The following is a 19494-nucleotide window of genomic DNA, read 5'->3' on the forward strand; positions in this document are numbered from 1 at the left end:
AAACAAAGGTTTTACTTGCCATCTCATTATGAACACAATGCCAGATTCTGCATTTTGGATCATGGTACTGCTTTTTATGAACAGTTCAACCATATAAATTTTAGGGTGTTGACCATGTATACATGAGTAGCATTAATAATGTGGCTCTGAAGATAATTCTGTAATAAAGAGCAATGCTTACAGCTTAACCCCATGTCGCTGCCAGCCCCCGGCCCTTTAGGAGGTTCTGTCAGAAGGCAAAAAGGAGGGCATTCAGATTTTGTGACCATGCTCTTACCACAGACATGCCATTCCCAATGGACGCTCTGTGTTGAAGCCCAACAGCCACATATATGTGCATGACTGGCGGAAGATGTTAAGTGGAATCTGATTATCGAAAAAATGCAAAATGTTAAAATTTACTCAGACGCACAGAAGAAAACTTACCTTTCCCCAATGGTAAAACTGTTATGGGAACTGTTAAACCCAGGAGAGGGGGCATTTGACACATAGGAGATCTCTGGCCATGGAGAGCACTGTAATAGACAAAATCCATGATCGTTCAAACATTCATGCTTCACCTTACCTACATACAACTAGGCTTGATATACCCAATTATGAAATGAGGTGAAGCTTAGCACAGAGCGGGCATTCGTTTAAAGCATCCACCTCAAAAAAAAAAAAAAAAAAAGTATACCCTTATCTACTGCCTCCAGCATAATACAGCCAAAGTAAACAAAAGTCTGTGCATCTGCTCACAAATTGCCTGTCGGAGGGTCCAATAAATAATCTTTTATAAAAGTTTAGAGCATTTGTACCAAGCCATTCGCTTAAAAGTCTTTAATAAAGGATTTTTTCCATGACATGGTTTGTTGACCTTGCCTAGAGTGCCTGCTAAACTGTAGGTAGTCCTAGTCTAAAAAGGCCATATACTGTATAATAGGCACAGAGAGATGGATGTGTCCCTCTAACAGCAATGTACGTTCTCAATCGAGCTGAGCATTATGGGAACACAATGTGCACCATTTACAGCATATTGAAGGGCCCAGTCACCAAAAAAAATTGCAGGTAAAATAATTTATATTTTGTATTTTGCATCCCTAGCTGCAGTGTTTTTCCTTTCTATTGTTTTTGAACTTACAATGTGCCTTTGACTGTGCTAGGGAACGTTTTCTTCTGGCAGTGTTTAATTACTCTGTGCTGACCAACCCCTTACCTCCCCCCCACCAGCACTTTCCTACATAACTTATGTAGCTACCAGGGGAGGAGCGTAGGGGAAAATCAATTTCTCTGATGTTCATTGACGGACACAGCTCCTGATTCTTCTTAACCATTGGGTAATGCTGCCCCCTACAGGAGAAGGACACTAGGCAGGAAAAAATACCCACAGGGGGTATACTCCCACTTCCTGCTATAGGTACTCTTTTTCTTTCGATCAGAGAAATGGTTTTTACGGTAAGTCAAAAAAACTATTTTCTCTTTTGTTCATTGACGGACACAGTTCCTGATTCTTCTTAACCACTGAACGTCCCAAAGCAGTGTCAAAACATGAGGGGTGGGAAACCGAAGAGAAAAAAAATCCCAAGGCTAACCATAGCCAACCAGGTAACATGGCGCTCAACCATAAATATGAGCTCACCTAAATAACAATACACCCTTCAAGAGGACCAGGTCCTCTAAACAGCAAAAATCTTGCAGCCAAAAGAAACATCCACAGATGCCAACACCACCACTTTACAAAAACTTTGTAAAAGTGTGCACTAAAGAACAGGTGGCCGCCTTGCAAAACTGTGGCACTGATGCTTGATGACGGAAAGCCAAGGAGACACTAAGCGTCCTAGTAGTGCTCCTAAACTGGGAAAGGAGGAACCTGACCCCTGATGCAATAGGCCTGAACCACCATCTGATCCAACTGGAAACGGTCCCAGAAGAACCGGTCAACCCTCTGTGAGGTCCGTCTGCGAGCACAAATACAGTCTGACTTCCTAAAAGACTCCGCAGCTGCCAGGTACACCCTAATTGCCGGGACCACAATCAAGACATGCAATGCAATTTCCTTCAGAAATTTAGGCCTGGGACACAGGGAAGGCAACAATGTCTTTATTCAAAACACAGTCAGACCACTTTAGGAAAGAATGAGTCAAAGCACTATCTTATCCTTGTGAAACACCATAAGGTGGACAAGATAATGCCGTCGGATCCAACACCCTGCATGCTGAGATGATAGCCATTAAGGTCCCCTTCTTGGGCATTATAAGCAGGGAAACCCCCCCCCCCCCCCGAATATTTTCACAGAAGCTTCAGTAGAGCTGAAAGCAACATGTTAAGATTCCAGGGCGGCAACAGAGCCCGCACTGAAGGAACCAAATGTCGGACACCCTGAAGAAAAGGTACACACCAAGGAGTGTGTGGCTAAAGGTCGTTGGAAAAAGACCGCCAAAACCAGATACCTGGCACTTGATGGCACGCAAAGCCAAATTCTGTTCAAGGAAGGTTAAGATCCGATCCACCGAGAAGGAGCGAGGATGAACCCAAAGAGACTCACACCACACAATGTACGTCTTCCACATATGATGGCAGATCTTCCTAGAGGAATATTTCCTAGCTTTTGTAGGAATCAGTGTAGGAATCATTGATTCAAACAAACCTCCATCCTTCAGCATTGTCAGAATGAATTTGTACCGGACACCCCTGAAGACGAATGCCCAATGAGCCGAAGTCAAGTTGGATCGCTTGGAGTTCCATTACACTAATCGGCAGTCTGGGCTCTGCTAGAGTCCAGACCCCCTGAGCACGTCTGTGCTGAGGACGCCTCCCGACCCAGACAGGCTGGCTTCCATGGAGAATCATCCAGTACAGGGGGAGGAGAATTTTTCCCTGTCAAAGTGCTGGAGAGCTATGCCACCTCTAGAGACTGTGGATCCTTGATCCATTACACCAGAAACTCTTTAGCAGGGATCTTGCGTGGAACTGTGCAAACAGACAGCCTCGAGGGTGGACACAAATCAGGCCAAGCACGCGCACGCAAGCCTGGAGGGATGAGCGTCTGCTAAACAGCAGCTGAATGGCCTCCTGCAATGTCTGGAGTTTTTCCCGAGGAAGAAACTCTCTGGCTAAGGCAGAGTCCAGAGTCAGACCCAGATGGTCCAGTTTTTGTGGACAGAACCAAAGCAGACTCCTGAATGTTAAGGATCCAACTGTTCGCAGAGCAATCTCCAGGTAGTCCATTGCCAGGGAGGTCCATGGATCCAGAAACCAATTTAGATGCGGGTGAGGGCGCCCCTTCATGCAGAGACAGCCTTATCTGCAGGTCTGGAAGAGCCTGCTCGTGGCGAACAAGCCGCTTAGGAGCTGAGGAGAATGGCCTACGTCTACGACTGGGCTCCTTGCCCTTGGTAGCCTGCGGAAGAAGAGTACTCTACAACCCCCCCGTGAGACCCATAACGGTGTCATTCAAGGAAGCCCCAAAACAGGCAACCCCTACAAGAGGAAGATCAGATAAGGCCTTCTTAGAAGTCTAGTCCGCAGACCAGCATTTCAGCCAGACAATATGCCAAAGGACCACTGCTGATACAGACAGGCTATAAATCAAAAGGAACCGCATCCAAAGAAGCATCACAGACAAACTTTAGCCCCTGGACCAATCGGCCCACCAGTTCCGCAAAGACAGGGGGAAGCTATTCTCTCTCCAGGTCCCGACGTAAAAGATTAGCCCACTATGTTAGAGTTTGCGACACCGGGGCAACAGTAATTACCGGCCAAATTGCTGAGCCAGCCACAGCGCACATATGGCGGGCCAGAGCATCTGCCCTCTTATTAGCTGGACCTGTAGAGGTCAGGGACTCCTCAACCGGGATGAAGGTTAATAACTTGACCTGGAAACTGGCAAGTCCACTACAGATGGGACCGTTCACCTTTTACGCAGTAAATCCTCGTAAGGATACCGCAAACAAAAAAAGGCCTAGCAACCACTGCATTTTTGGACAACCCCACTGTTTTGGGACAATGTTGTCAAGGTAAGCGGAAAGAGGGACACCCTCGCCGCTTTGGAGGGCCTGTGGGTGCCAAAAGGAACCGGTGCCTCTGATGTGGTGTCAGCCACAACCTCTATTTTTAAAGTTTCACGCACTGACACAGTGCATTCACCAGCACCTGGGGAAGGGGAGGGGGTACCACCATCCCAGGGAGGGACCCATGTCCACCCCATAACCCTCCAGGGGTATGGGGGGGGGGGGGTCAGGACAGCTACTTACCACACCAGGAACCAGGTGGGCACCGCTCTGGACAGGACACCGCTCCATCGTAATGTGGGTGCTGTCAGCCAGGAGGAAACGCTGCGACTCAGGACAAAGCCAGTTTGCATGCGTCCTCACAAGACTTAACTCATAGGCCATCCCTCCGTCCTATGTTGCAGCCGACCTAGTGCAAGACTGCAGTCTGCACGCGCTTGCTAGCCGGACTGGGGTGGGACCTAAGGATCTACATTATTCAGTTTGTCGCCCAGTCTGGCACTTGATTGTAGATCTCACTGGAACAAAATAAGAAAAAAAATTCCATTTAAAATGAAAAAATGCCAGGACCAGAGATCCCAGCAAGGAACTAGGTCTTTACTCCTGACTAGGCAGCAAAAAAAACTGAGTACCTATAGCAGGAAGTGGGAGTATACCCCCTGGGACTGCCCCATAGGCGTAGTCAAGTTTTTTTCCTGCCTAGTGTCCTACCTCTGTAGGGGGCAGCATAACGCAATGGTTAAGAAGTCAATGAACAAAAGAGAAATAGCGTTGTGTGGCACCTGCCTGACAACTATAGATGGTAGTAGTTTGCAAAATTCAACTGGACTTGTACTGTAATGTTAAAGATGATTCATAGCCAATTCAAGCCACTTCTTCGGTACTGAGTGTCATGAAAATACCACAGCCTTTATAGCCATGTTTGACCTCACCATCTATCACCTCCAGCTGAATTAGTCAGGTAAGAAAAACTAACAGACACCTTTGCTCCTGACTACAAAGTTAAAGGATAAGTTCATCCTTCATAACAGGATACACCTATATTCAGGGTGTAACATGTAATCAGTGCACCAGCCCCCTGCAGGGGTTCTTCGCCACCTGCAAGCTGTCAAAATGAGGCAAAAAAATTAAACGTAGCCGTGCCACTCATTCACAGTGCCCTGTGAATGGAAAACTACAAGATACAGCAGCCTTTGCGGCTGTCTGCTTGTAGTTTTTAATGAACGACCACGTCGTTGAGGTAGTGCATTCATTCTTCCTGGCAGCATGTGTGGGATTCCCCGTATGGGTTATGAGGAAGCAGATACACTGACAGGGCTGCAGTAGAACTGCATGGCATCAATGATCTGCCGATTGCTGGTGAAATGCTTTACAGGCTCCTGCAGCAAAAAAATGAATAAACATTTTTTTACCTGCAAATAAATGTGCGTTTATTATTTTTTCTGAGCAGGTGAACTTATCCTTTAAAGCTGCAGAATTTGCAGCCTGAAAGGCTACATATTTTAGGGTCTATATAGACATTCCTAAAGACAATTGTGGCAAAACGCGTAGGATGGAGCTAATGTTCCTGACGTCATCACGCACGCTCAAACCAGGAAACAGTTGGATCGACACCTGGGATAAGTATTTTTTTTTTTACACATTAGTACTTTTTTCTGCTTTTTAGCATTGTAAGTGGTTAAGATTATATTAATTGTATATGCCGTTTTACACTATATTTTTTTGTATATTACAATGGAGCGTCTTATGTTGCTGATCGGGAGATTCGGGTGACCATTGATGAAGCCACGGTGGGAGAAAAAAAAAAAAAAAAAACAGTTCCTTCTACAGATGGTACATTAATTCATACAGCCTTCTCGACTCTTTCCTAGTAAAGGTTCCATATATATTGGTAATAGGCCATTTTGTCTAACGGTGGAGGTACACTTGGGTGTTGTACATTTTGGATTGGAGTGATTTTGCCACATTTGATTTCCTCACAAATTTGGACTTACTTGGGATGGTTATACTTATTTTTTCTTGTTTTATATATTATGTTACATTTGTGTTGGTTTTCTGTAGTCACTTAGGGAGCGTGGCAAAGTTGGTTTTATTCCCACTGCTGCATTACTAGAAAGTATTTTGTACGTTAACATGCATCATGGCAAGGCAGTCCGTTTGTGGTTAATGTGCTGCTGATACAGACCAATACAAGTTATAATGCACCTGCAGTTTTTTTGCAGTTATATAGCACACCGCATCTGTGCATTGAGGCACAGATGTGGTGTGCTATGGTGATTTACGTGCACTATAAAAGAATATCACTAAAAATAGATAGCAAGTCAATGCATTTCATGCTTTACACCTGTGGTTTACTGACAATCACCACAAAGGTTTGAAACCGGCTCCATGGTTCCCTAAACGCAACACTAGACTATCAGGTTATAACTTGGAAATGGATGTCTATGTATCAAAATTTACATCAATGTACATCCCTGTGCTATGTTTTTCCATTAATGCTTGTTTGGCTGTACTTAAGCTGCGGATCACAGGAGTGCAGATTGTTCTGCATTCCTGTGACCCACTCCAGGCTCGGGAAGTATTGGGACCCGCCCACATACATGGACCAGCACCCGGCTCCGCTTCTCTCAGTGAGCCGCTGAGAGCCCGAGTCAGCCATTCCCGCCCCCTCCCATGTTGTAATGCCGATGTAAAGATGCGAATAGAGTGTGTGGACATCAAACAAAACCCACAATTACAGATTCTAGACAGAGAGAGAATTATTACCTCTGTGAGTATAGTTGTTTCATAAGATGGCTGATATTTTTCCTTCTCTTGTGGTGTTCTTTTCTCCATCTTTTCTCGGTCAGTTTTCTGTTTTCGATCTGCTCCTTTTGGCTGAATTTTTACATGGTACATGAAAAATTAAAACAGTAAAGCTCAAGCAAGGACTATGCACAACGTTAAAAGATGACTCAACCACTCGTGCCAATTATTTTTTACGTAACAGAGCTAATACAGGTCAAATGCAATGCACAAACATGACTGTAAAAGTTTCCAGATTTGGACAAAATCTGCAGTAGTTACATTTGCTGTGAACATGAGCATAGCACACAGTTTTAGGTTGTCAGCCATTTCATGTAAAGGCTTGTAAATTGCAGGTGGTAATACAATTATACTAATTCTTAATGTGGTGTTTTTTGAAAAGATACCGGTTATTTCTCTCAGACACCTACAAAGTGGTTCTAAAAGCTTTTTTTTTTTTTTTTAAACCTTAATGCATTCTCTGCATTAACCTAAACATTCTGTGCCACAGAATCCCCCTCCCCAATATACTTAAATGAGCCCGATCTCAATCCAGAGATGTGCTCGATTGCCGCGGCTCTCTCCTCACAAGGCAGACACAATCACGTCTCGTGACAAAGGGAGTGGGGTCAAGCTGGGCTGTCTATAGACACAGGCAGCATGGCATGGGATGGCATGCCATAGGAAGCTGAGGATCAGGGCTGCTCTGTGCAGAAGAATTGCAGAAAGCAGGTATATTGGACATTAAAAGAGAAAAAGAAAAAAAAAAAAGGGGGGGGGGGGTTTAGTCTCTTTAGAAACCCAAGATATCAAGAAATGTAGGGAAAGGAGGTTACGGTGGACTGCAGTGAAAACAGTTGCTAAACTGGTACACAACTCTGTAAAGCAGCTAATATAAAACACATGGTTTAAATTTATATATCCTGGCATGCTTAATAAATTCCTTAAGTAACTGCTAACACTGTCCTTGACCCAAAGTCAGTAAGGGCCCCAGGAAAGCCAATCTTTTAGACTTACACATTAATTACAAAATCGGTTATTAAAGTGGCTAGCGGCTGCAGAACAGAAAACTGCACAATGCTGCATTATTTACACCGCACTAGCCACAAGAAAATTGGAGTGGATAAGCTAAAAGGTCCATCGAACCCTAAATATGGTAAACATACCAAAAGGCAGGCTAATATGAAGGTTAACATTTGGGACTGCTGCCCACGTCTACATTCCTTTTACATACAGGTATACCAATACGACTGGCTCGTCTCCTGTGCACGAAGACATATTTTGGGTCCTCCACCCAATCCCACTGGTATTCTGAATAAGAAAACCTACTTTTACATGGTTGTCTGGGGTTCATCACACCATGTAACCTGTGTTAGCAGGGCCCTTAAAGTACCTAAAGTGCTCATTCTTTAGTATGAGCATCAATTTTGGAGCTTCAAAACAAATTCAGCTCTCCTTTTCTCCAGCTCCCGATTCTTAAACATTGGTTTATACTGCCCCTACAGGAGTAGGACAATAGGCAGGAAAAAGCTTGACTACGCCTATGGGCAGTTCCAAGGGGTATACACCCACTTTCAGCTATAGGCACTCAGTTTTGTTACAAGCAGTGTCGGAAGAAAGCCAAATCCACAGAGGTGTGGGTGCTGTGTCCATCAAGGAACATCAGAGAAATAGGTTTTACAGTAAGTCAAAAATCCCATTTTCTCTTCCGTTCATTGACAGACACTGCTCCTGATCATCTTATCCATTGGGATGTCCCAAAGCAGTGTTACATATAAGGGGTGGGAAAACAGCAGAAAAAAATTCCCAAGGCTAACTATAGCCAACCAGGCAACATGGAGCTCAAACAAACAACTGTAGCTTTCCTTAAAAATTAATACACCCTCAAAGAGTACCAGGTCCTCTAAACAGCCGCCTGCAAAACCTTTGTGGCCAAAAGAAGCATCCACAGATGCAAATACTTCCACCTTATAAAACTTTGTGAAAGCATGCATAGACGACCAGGTGGAAGCCTAGCAAACCTGCACCATTGATGCCTGATGACCAATAGGTCTGAATCACTGTCTAATGCATCTGGAAATGGCCACGGCTGAAGCAGCCAACCCTTTCCAAGGTCCATCCATGAGTACAAATAGTGAGTGACTTCCTAAAAGACTCCGTAGCTGCCAGGTACACCCTGATTGCCCGAACCACACCCAGGTAATGCAAGGCAATTTCTTTAGGATCTTTAGGTCTGCGACATAGCAAAGGCAACACAATGTCTTCATTCAAATGGAATTCAGAGACGACCTTTGGAAGGAACAATGGACAGGGATGAAAAACCACCTTATCTCTATGAACCACCAGGTAAGGTGAACGACAAGACAACGCCCACAGCTCCGACACCCTGCACGCAGCAGTAATAGCCACCAAAAAGGCCACCTTCTGGGACAATGTAAGCAGGGGAATCAACCAAATATTTTCGAAGGGCGGTTTCTGGAGAACTGACAACCACCAAATTGAGGTCCCACGGCAGCAATGGAGACCTGCACTGGAGGAGCCTAGTGTAGAACTCCTTGGATAAAGGTACGTCTTCCAAGTATGATGGTAGATCTTCCTAGAGGTAGATTTTCTAGCCTTTAACAGCATAGGAATCACCGATTCAGACAAACCTCTATTCTTCAGCACCTGGCTTTCAACAGCCTAGCCGTTTAAGCCAGAAAACTGCAAAGCAGGATGGAAGATTGGCCCTTGGGACAGCAGATCGTCCTTGAGAGGAAGTCTCCAAGGAGCATCAGCGACCAGCCGTATCAGATCGGCGAAACAAGACCGGCGAGGCTTGGCAGACGTTTGAGAGGGGGGGAGGGGAGGCTTAAATCAGACGATACTGACTCCAAGGAGCCAATAATGCGTCTGTGGCAACGGCCAGAGGATCCCAAGACCATGCCATAAACCTCTGTACCTTCCTTGGAATGTGTACAGCAGAGAGGGCTGGAACGAATCGATCTGCCCACCTTAGAATGCCGGCTACTTCCTGAGCCGCCAGAACACTTCTTGTGCCCTCTTCGTGATTGACAAACCACAGCCATGGCATTGTCAGATTGAATTCATACCGGATACCCCGGGAGACGAATTGTCCAATGATACAAAGTCTGATCACTCGGAGTTCCAGTACAGCCAGACCCCCTGAGCATAATTTGTACGAGGACGCCTCCCCACCCGGACAAGCTGGCATCCATGGTTACAGCCGTCCAGTACAGGGGGAGTAAGCATTTTCCCTGTCGAAGTGCTGGGGAATGAAGCCACCTCTAGAGACTGTGGATTCTTGTCCCATTTAACCAGAATCTCTTTTTTCTTGTGTGAACTGTGCAAAAAGAACCACCTAGAAGGTAGATACCATCAGGCCCAACACCTGCATACAAAATCGGAGGGATGACAGTATGCTGGACAACAGAAGCTGAATTGCATCCTGCAATTCATGGATTTTTTCCAGACGAAGACACACTCTGGCTGAGGTCGAAACCAGAGTCAGACCCAGATAGTCCAGTTTTGTGGACAGAACCAGAGCAGATTTCTGAAGGTTCAGAATCCAACCAAACTCTCTCAAGAGCTCGCAGAGTAATCTCCAAGCTGTCCATTAGAGCAGTCCAAGACCCTGATCACAGAAGAGGATCGTCCAGATACCCCAGTACCGCAATCCCCTGCTGACGCAACAATGCTAGCACCGGGGCCAAAACTTGTGAAGACCTGAGGAGCGGAGGTGAGACCAAAAGGGTAAAGCCACAAACTGATAATACTCCATGCCCACGGCAAAGTGGAGGAAGCGCTGGTGACCAGCACATATTGGAATGTGAAAATAGGCATCCTTGATGTAGATAGAAGCAAGAAAATCCCACTAAAGTAGGGACGCCACTACCGTGCAAATAGACTCCATTCGGAACTTCTGAACAAGCACAAAACAGTTTAGCGCCTTGAGGTCCAGAATTGGACATACCTTGCCCTCCTTCCTGGGAACTGTAAAGAAGTTTGAGCAAAAACCCCTAAAAACTTTCCGAAGTCGGAACCAAAACAATCACCCCTTGAAGTAACAAGTCTTGCACTGCCCCAAAGAGGGAAGGGAAGAAGTTTTCCGGAGGATAAGACCGAAACTCGATCTTGTAGCTGGACCGAATGACTTAGTGGACCCACTTGTCCTGTACCAGGGAGGTCCACGGATTTGGAAACCAGGAAAGACATCCCTCCACCCCACATACAGGTGAGGGTGCCCCTTTATGCAGAGGAAGCCTTGTCCGCAGGTCTGAAAGAGCCTGCTCTTGGCTTGCCAGACCAGGTCCCTTTGGAACCTCCGGTGTAGGTCCTGAAGGGCTTTGATCCCTTGACTGGAGACCCTGAGGGACGAAAAGGCCTCTTAAGAGCCAAGAAGAATGGCCCCCGCGTCTACGACAGGGCTCCTTGCCCTTGGTAGGCTGTGGAAGAACAGTACTCTTCCCCCCTGTGAGACCCTTAATGATGTCATCCAAGGAAGCTCCAAACAAGCAATCCCCTACAAGGGGAAGATCAGATAAGGCATTCTTAGAAGTCTGGTCCGCAGACCAGCATTTCAGCCAGATACAGACATCCTAGAAATCAAAAGAAGCCACATCCAAAGAGGCTTCACAGATAAACTGTAGCTCCTAGAGGTTGCACAGGCAGGGATTGCATTGGCAACTACCATCTTGGATAAAGTATTAATATTGGATTAAGTATTACACTTTGGCTCAGCACTTCAGCGAATGCACAAAGCATACAACTGCAAGCCAACAGACAGACTACAGGTGAGCTGAGTCTCTATACAACTTTTCCATCTCACATTCAGTCTACTTCTCAATCTCACCACCCTGTATTATGCAATCCCCAATTCTCCTTCTCATGTTTGCATCCTCTCTTCTAAAACTCTCTCTCCTTTACCCCTCTTCTCCGCCCCACAGCTTGTATATAATCACCCTCACTCCTATCCTCACCTTTATACTGCACTCCTCAATTCCTGCAGATTCTGAACCCACACACCAATAAAACCTCCAGGACACTGAGATGTGTCCCCCCTCATAAATCATACTCCCATATCACCTCCCTCACCCTTCTGCTTCTCCTAACCTCTGGAGATATTTCCCCAAATCCTGGGCACCCATCATTTACCTTTGGCAAACATACCCGTCACCCCCTATCTCCTGACACCAGCCAAAATACACACAATCTGGTTTCTATTCATCTTCTGCCTAGAGCCAACCTCCCCTTCTCCTGCGCCTCTGGAATGCCCGCTCTGTTTGCAACAAACTCACCTCTGTCCATGACCTATTTATCACAAACTCCTTCAACCTGCTGGCAATTACTGAGACCTGGCTTCAAGAATCTGACTTTCTCCTGCTGCCCTCTCCCATGGTGGCCTCCTGTGGACTCACTCTCCCAGGCCTTATGGACAGAAAGAGGTGGGGTTGGAATTCTGCTTTCCCCTCAAAGCACTTTTCAGGTGCTTCATCCACCCCCTTCTCTATCTCTCTCCTCATTTGAAGCTCACTGTATTCGTCTATTTTCTCCAGTTTCGTTGAGAATTGCTGTGATCTATTGCCTCCTGGGCCGGTATCAGGCTTCCTTGATGACTGGACTGGCTACCCTACTTTCTCTCTTCTGAAATTCCCACAATCATTCTTGGAGACTTCAACATCCCTGTTAATCTTGACACTCCTACTTTAAAAACTTTTGAGCTTAACCTCCTCTTTTGACCTAAAACAATGGAGACATGCTTCTACATACTAATGGCAACAGCCTTGACCTCATGTTCTCCTACCTATGCCCTCCTTGCAACCTCTCCAACATTCCATTCCCTCTCTCTGATCACCACCTCATTAGATTCAGTCTCTCCTTGTCCTCCTCCTTACCTTCCAACTACCGAACAATTACCAGTAGAAACCTTTGCCATCTTAACCCTTCACTTTTTTTCTGCTACAGATTGTCTCTTCAACACAATCTCATCCCTTTCCTGCCCCAGCATGGCCACTTCTGTCTACAACAGTTCACTGGCCCCGACCACTACAACCCTGGCAGACAGAAAATACCAGAAGCCTCAAAAAGTCACGCTCTTGAGCGTCTGTGACGTAAGACTAAGACACAGCAAAATTTCAGCCAACATAAATCTGCCCTCCAAAAATACAGTTCCTGCCTCCACACTGCCAAACAGACCTACTTTATCACTCTCATTAACACCCTCTCACACAGTCCCCGTCAACTCTTTTCAACCTTCAACACTCTTTGTCCTCCATTACTTCCACCCACTAACTTACTCCCTGCCCAAGAGATTGACAATTGCTTTAAAAATAAGACTGATACAATTCGTGAAGAGATCTTTACACTACAGATATCTCCCTCACCTTACACACCTTGTCCTCCTGCACAATCAATACTTCCCTTGTTTAACCCAACTACTGTAGAGGAAGTGACTAAAATTTTTTCTAATGCCCACCTAACTTCCTGCCCCCTGGACCCTGTTCCTTCTCAAATACTACGGTCAACCTCCGACTCTATCCTACACTTAACTCATATCTTCAACCTCTCCCTCTCCACTGGCATCTTCCCCAACTCTCTAAAACATGCGCTAGTAACTCCCATACCAAAGAAAGCCTCACTAGACCCCACCAATCTTAAAACTTAAGACCCATCTCCTTACTCCCTTTTGCTTCCAAACTCCTTGAATGTTTAGTCTACAACCACCTGAGCAAGCACCTCATTGAGAATAACCTCCTTGATCCCCTTCAGTCTGGATTTCACCGGCAAAACTCCACAGAAACTTCTCTCCTAAAACTTACAAATGACTTACTAACAGCTAAAACCAATAGTCACTACTCAATACTCTACTCTTGGACCTCTCTGCTGCCTTTGATACTGTTGACCACCCCCTCCTTCTCAAAAAACTCAGTTTGCTCGGTCTCCGTGGCTGTGCTCTCCATTGGTTCGAATCTTACCCATCTCACCGCACCTTCAGTGTCACTTACAATTCCACTTACTCCCCTGCAACTCCTCTTACTGTTGGGGTCCCCCAAGGTTCTGTCCCTGGACCGCTACTATTCTCAATCTACATCTCCTCCCTGGGTCAGCTAATAGCCTCGCATGGCTTCCACTACCATTTCTATGCTGATGACACCCAAATCTACCTCTCTACCCCTCAGCTCCCCCCATCACTGATCTACTAAGACATATCAGCCTGGATGTCTCACCACTTCTGAGATCTAACTGAATCTATCTAAAACCAAGCTCATAATATTTCCTCCTTCACGTGCCCCTTCCCCTGAATTCTCTGTCAAGATCAATGGAACAACCATCAGTCCTTCCACACATGCCAGGGTGCTAGGGGTAACCCTGGACTCTGCACTGTCCTTTCAGGCTCACATCCAATCCCTGTGCAAATCATGCCGCCTTAACCTCTGCAACATCGCTAGAATACGGCCCTTTTTAACCAATGACGCCACCAAGCTTTTAATTCATGCCCTGGTCATCTCTTGCCATTGGATTACCCTTACATAAATTATACCCCCTTCAATCTATAATGAATGCTGCTGCAAGACTTCTCCTTACCAACCGTTCAGTGTCCTCCCCCCCTCTCTGCCAATCCCTTCACTGGCTTCCACTCACCCAACGAAAAAAAATTCAAAGTGCTAACAATAGTTTACAAAGCCAGCCACAACTCTGCCTCCAGCTACATCACTAACCTGATCTCAAAATATCAACCAAGCCGCTCTCTTCGGTCCTCCCAATACCTCCTGCTCTCTAGCTTCCTTGTCACCTCTTCCCATGCTCGCCTCCAGGATTTCTTCAGAGCTTCTCCCATTCTTTGGAACCCTCTACCCCAATCTGTCCGACTGTCCCCTACTCTACCCATCTTTAGACGATCCCTGAAAACCCTTTTCTTTAAAGAAGCCTACCCGGCTACTAACTAATAACACTGTTTCACTTGCTCCATCAGCCCATCCCCCACAGCTATTGCCTTTTGTATCAATTGATCTTCCCTTTTAGATTGTAAGCTCTAACGAGCAGGGCCATCCGATTCCTTTTGTTCCAAATTGTATTGTATCTAATGTCTGCCTTCATTTTGTTAAGCACTGCGCAAACTGTTGGCGCTATATAAATCCTGTATAATAATAATAATAATAATAATAATAATAATAATAATAATAATAATAATAATAATAAACCAACTGATCCGCCAGCTCTGCAAAGGCAGGGGGAACCCGTTTCCCCTCCAGGTCCCAGAGTAAAAGTTTAGCCCACTCGGTCAGAGTTTGCGACACCGGGGCAATAGTAAACACCGGCCTAAGTGCTGAGCCAGCCACAGTGAACATATGGTGGGCCAGAGCCTCTGTTCTCCCATCAGCCAGATTTTAAAGGCCGGGGATTCCTCAACCGAAATTAGGGTAGCTTTTTTTACCTGGAATCCGGCAAGTCCACTACAGGTGGGTTCGAGACCACAAGATTGCGTGTTGGACAACCCCACTGTTTTTTGACAATGTTGTCAAAGTAAGCAAAAAAGGGGAACACCCTTCCAGCTTTGGCAGGCCTGTTGGTGCCAAAAGGGACCGGTGCCTCCGACGCAGCATCAAACCGCATTCTCCATTTTTAAAGTTTCACACACTGACCCAATCCGTGCATCCACCAGCGCCTTTTCACGTGCGGCTAGAGGAGCAAAGGAATCATCTTCACTATCTGAGCACTCAGGGTGCATGGATGCAGACCCAGTAGAATGACTCGCGTCCACGGCGGCCGAAAACACATTCAGGATCTGAGAAGACCGATGAGGTAGGAGGGCAGGAGGCGCTATGTACAAAGCTTACCTAAAAAACATATCAGGGGAGGGCCGCCGACTGCGATCCCGTAAAGGGGACGCCGACCAAGGGCCCCTCGACTGGACTACCTACTGGACCCAGCAAAAAAAACAAGACAAAAAAAAAACAACAAGGAGGATGCCCTCCGAGCCCCTCAATAGAGGCCTACATAAATCGGAATTAGCCCCCTTAAAATGGGGCAGCCCGCAATGATGCAGAGGCAGAGTACCCTGATAGTGATGGCAGTGCTAAAAAGGGGCAGGTGCCCTACACAATGGTGGAAAGGCTGCCATCAAAAAAATAAACCGCCCCCACAAAGCCACCCTAAACCGCCCCCACAAAGCCACCCTTTCAAAAGGGAGGCGCCAAGCTGGCCGCATGGCCTAAATTTTTGTAGAGGCCCAGCCACAAGTGCACAGATCCCAGACAGGCAGATACCCAAAAGAAGAGTGGGGGCTTCAGCTAACCTCACTGGGGCCGCCCCCCAATGGAGGCGCCCGAAGCGGCCGCATGGCCTAGACCACAAGCAGTGGCCTAAATTTTCGTGGATGCCCAGCCACTTGGGCAAGAGGCCCCAGCGGAGCGACCACCCAGGGGCAGCGGAGGGGAGGGCGGATGCCCAAATGGAGGGTAGTAGCTTGAGCCACCCTCACTGTGGCCACCCCACATAGCTCCCGACCAGTAGGCTGCAAAGCCGTGGCCTAAATTTTTAACTGAAATGACCGCGTGAGGTGCGGATGCTAAACCATCCACTTCCCGAGCCCAAGAACTGCAGCAGGGAGCCCAGAGGACCTACTTGTCCTAGTCACCAACCCCCAGGGTGTCGAGGAACCCTGTTCCGCTCCCCATTGCACGCCAGGAAAAACCCGGCCAGCAGCAACTCCAACAAGCTCCCCTTAAGAGCATGTGGCAAAACCAGCTCATAACCTCACCCAGGGATGAGGGGCGAAAGACCCACAGTGACAACTGAAATGCTAGAGGGGCTGGAGGGGAACCCCGGGGTCCCACTGTGCCAAGAAAGGGCCCATGTCCACCCCACAACCCTCCAGGGGAAGAGGGGGGCAATTACTTACCATACCAGGAACAGAGACGAATGCGCCCTTGTGAGACGTTTAACTCGCAGACCATCCCATGTCCAGTGAGTCTGGGTCAGACTCAGAGTCCAAGACATCAGAGGACACCATTGACAGACGCAGCTTCATATCTTCTTAGACCATTGGGATGTCCCAAAGCAGTATTTTCATGAGGGGTGGGAAAAACCAATGTCACCCAGCCCAGCATAATTGCTTGAGGATCTCACAGGAAAAAAAAAAAGTTTGAGAAAAAAAAAGGCTAGCTAAAAAAATAAATAAATAACATCTATGCCAGGACCAAAGATCCCATAAAGAAACTAGGTCCTTACTCCTTACTAGGCAGATTAAAACAGACATCCTATGCAGGAAGAGAGGGTATACCCCCAGGGACTGCCCATAGACAAAACCAGAATTTCTGCTTCGTGTCCTACTCCTATAGGGGGCGGTATTACCCTACAGATATGCATCAGAGGACTGCGTCCGTCAAGGACTGATGGAGAAATATGGTTTGGGGGGTATTTTACAAACTCTGAAAGCTACAAGTGAAAAATAAAAAGGTAATAGAAAAATTGCAAAAATGGTCCGGCCAGCTGAGTTTAAAAGTGGAGTGCAAGGCCTGGCAGCGAAAGGGTTAAGGGGAGTACCAATCATGGCATGAACGCTAGATGCCTAAGTCCCTTAGGACGATTTAATTATTAGGGCCATTTTTATATCTTTATTACAGCTAGTATCTCTTAGGTAGGGGTTCTTGTGGAGATCAAAGATAGTTTATTTGTGGTTTTAAATCAGTCAATTATAAATAAATCAGCCCACTGAGTTATCAGTAAAGCAATAGCGGAGCTTTCCAGCCAGGGTGTCAGCTTCCTGAGGAAGTCTGGTGCAAGACGGAACGCGTAGGGACAGAACTTCCGGTCTGACGTCACAATCACATTTTGGAGTGCACACTGGTATTAAGTGCCATTTCTATATGCGTTTTAATGACCTGATCTTAAAAAGGTATGCAATAATGAGCAAACCAAGGTGTATCGCAAGGCTATTTGGGGTCAATCATGCATAATTCTTGTGTTAAGAGGAGGAATTTAAAGAGACCTGTTCTGTTAAAGCACAATTTTGACCTAATTATTAGGGGTTAAAATATTCCGGTGAGTGATCGCTCTTAGTTTGGAGAAGCACATAAGCAGTGTCCAAGAAATGGCATGTTTGTTTAATCAAAAGAAGAGGGACACCTTGTATGGACCTATTTTATGCAGCATGCATTGCTTTTTTGAGCATATAAGATCATTGCATATTGGCATGTTGGACTTTTGAGCACTTTACATGTATATCAGTCGGAGTTAAAATTTTTGGAGCACTTTATGACATATTGGAACAGAATACTAAGTCAGAGGGCTGGTCATATTTTTTAGAGTATATTCCAAAAATAGGTCGATAGGTTAATTGGCTCCTTTTGCATAGTGGTTAAAAGAGCCACAGAGAGGCTTAATGGTTAGCACTTTATGCAACACTAAGGTCTTTGAGTGTCAGTCAGAACACTATTTGCATGGAGTTTACATAGTCCCTCTGTAATTATGAGTGTAGCGCTGATATCCTCCTATATTGATGTGTGTCTGTATACTTTAATGAAACGTCCATGGACATTGCTATGTTTGAGTAGTTGGAGCCATCTAGTGACCAAATACTGGTAATGCAGCTATGTTTTTTTTTTCTGAAAGAGACAGGAAGTGATTGTTGGTTTGGTGACCTACCCATGAACACCTTCTTGTGCAGGGCATGCTGGGTAGGGGATAAAAAGGGCCGGAGAAGCCATTTTAGGGCTCTTGGAATCATGTGGCCTGCCTGAGAGGACCTGTGGGGAGACGGTGGCCAGATTGCAGAGACCCATAGACACTCATCCGAGCATCGGAGGACGGGATCCACCCAGTGGGGCTGAACGGAGCGATTGGTCCAGCTGATGGAGAAGCAAGTTTCAGTCACTGGACAAAAGTCACCACGCAGAGCCTCTATCCAGTGGGTGAGCGGGTCACGGCCCACGGTTTGTTAAATCTCACATGCAGTTAGACTCATATACAGGCCTCAATGTAAATTATAGTTCCACGAAGGAGCAGAGCAACTGATACTGAGAAGGCTTAAGGCCTATCTACCAAGAAATGTTTAAATAATTGTTAAAGCTACACCAGAAGCATTTTCACTTCAATTTAATTCACCAAAACTGTGGATTACAAATCACAAGGAGCCACTTTAGCTAGCGAAGAAAAGAAGATCCAGGACTAAGTACTCCAAAAAAGTGAGATCTCACACATAGCTTATAAAGTAAGGGGAGCTCCCAGGTATAGACATATTCTATATATATATATATATATATATATATATATACTGTTTCTTTCTAATTGTTTATATTGAAATCCATTGTGCTGCTGTATTATCCTGGAAGTGACAATACAGGTGTTTTGTACAATCTTACATTGTATTGTATTGCATTGCATCACAGCTGTGCCAAGGGGATTGAGCCAAGTTAGTGGGGTTTATTGGTAGAGTGCAGGCCCAGATCTAACCAGCAGCCCTTTCGGGGGTCAGTGCTACATGAGAGTATCCCTCCAGGTACTCCTGTTTCCTCCCACACTCCATGTGGTAGGTTGAATGGCTCAGGTCTAAAATTAGCCCTAGTATAATATTGTACTGAGCGCGCCCAAGATGGCTGCCTCATACTGAGCCACAACAACAGATTGTGCTTCGACTTTCAAGGGAGAAAAGTGCTATAGAAATGGGAATAAAAATATTAATGAATAAACTAGTATGTGTGGAAGTATGCACGTGTTTTAG

At 46.0% G+C, this 19494-nt stretch overlaps 1 protein-coding gene across 4 annotated transcripts in view; it reads right to left on the minus strand.

The window, feature by feature from the left end:
- The window catches only part of TFCP2 (transcription factor CP2), a 284340-nt gene that overhangs the window by 139406 nt on the left and 125440 nt on the right, over nucleotides 1-19494 (minus strand). For all 4 annotated transcript variants that reach the window (XM_082246598.1, XM_082246597.1, XM_082246600.1 and 1 more), the window contains exons 7-8: nucleotides 6756-6866; nucleotides 427-515 (exon numbers count right to left, since the gene is read on the minus strand). In XM_082246598.1, the coding sequence (XP_082102724.1) occupies nucleotides 427-515; nucleotides 6756-6866 (200 nt within the window). The remainder of the gene's footprint in view (nucleotides 1-426; nucleotides 516-6755; nucleotides 6867-19494) is intronic.

The sequence above is a fragment of the Pelophylax lessonae genome (assembly GCF_965119305.1).
Source record: "Pelophylax lessonae genome assembly, chromosome: 2".
Taxonomy (NCBI): Eukaryota; Metazoa; Chordata; class Amphibia; order Anura; family Ranidae; genus Pelophylax; species Pelophylax lessonae.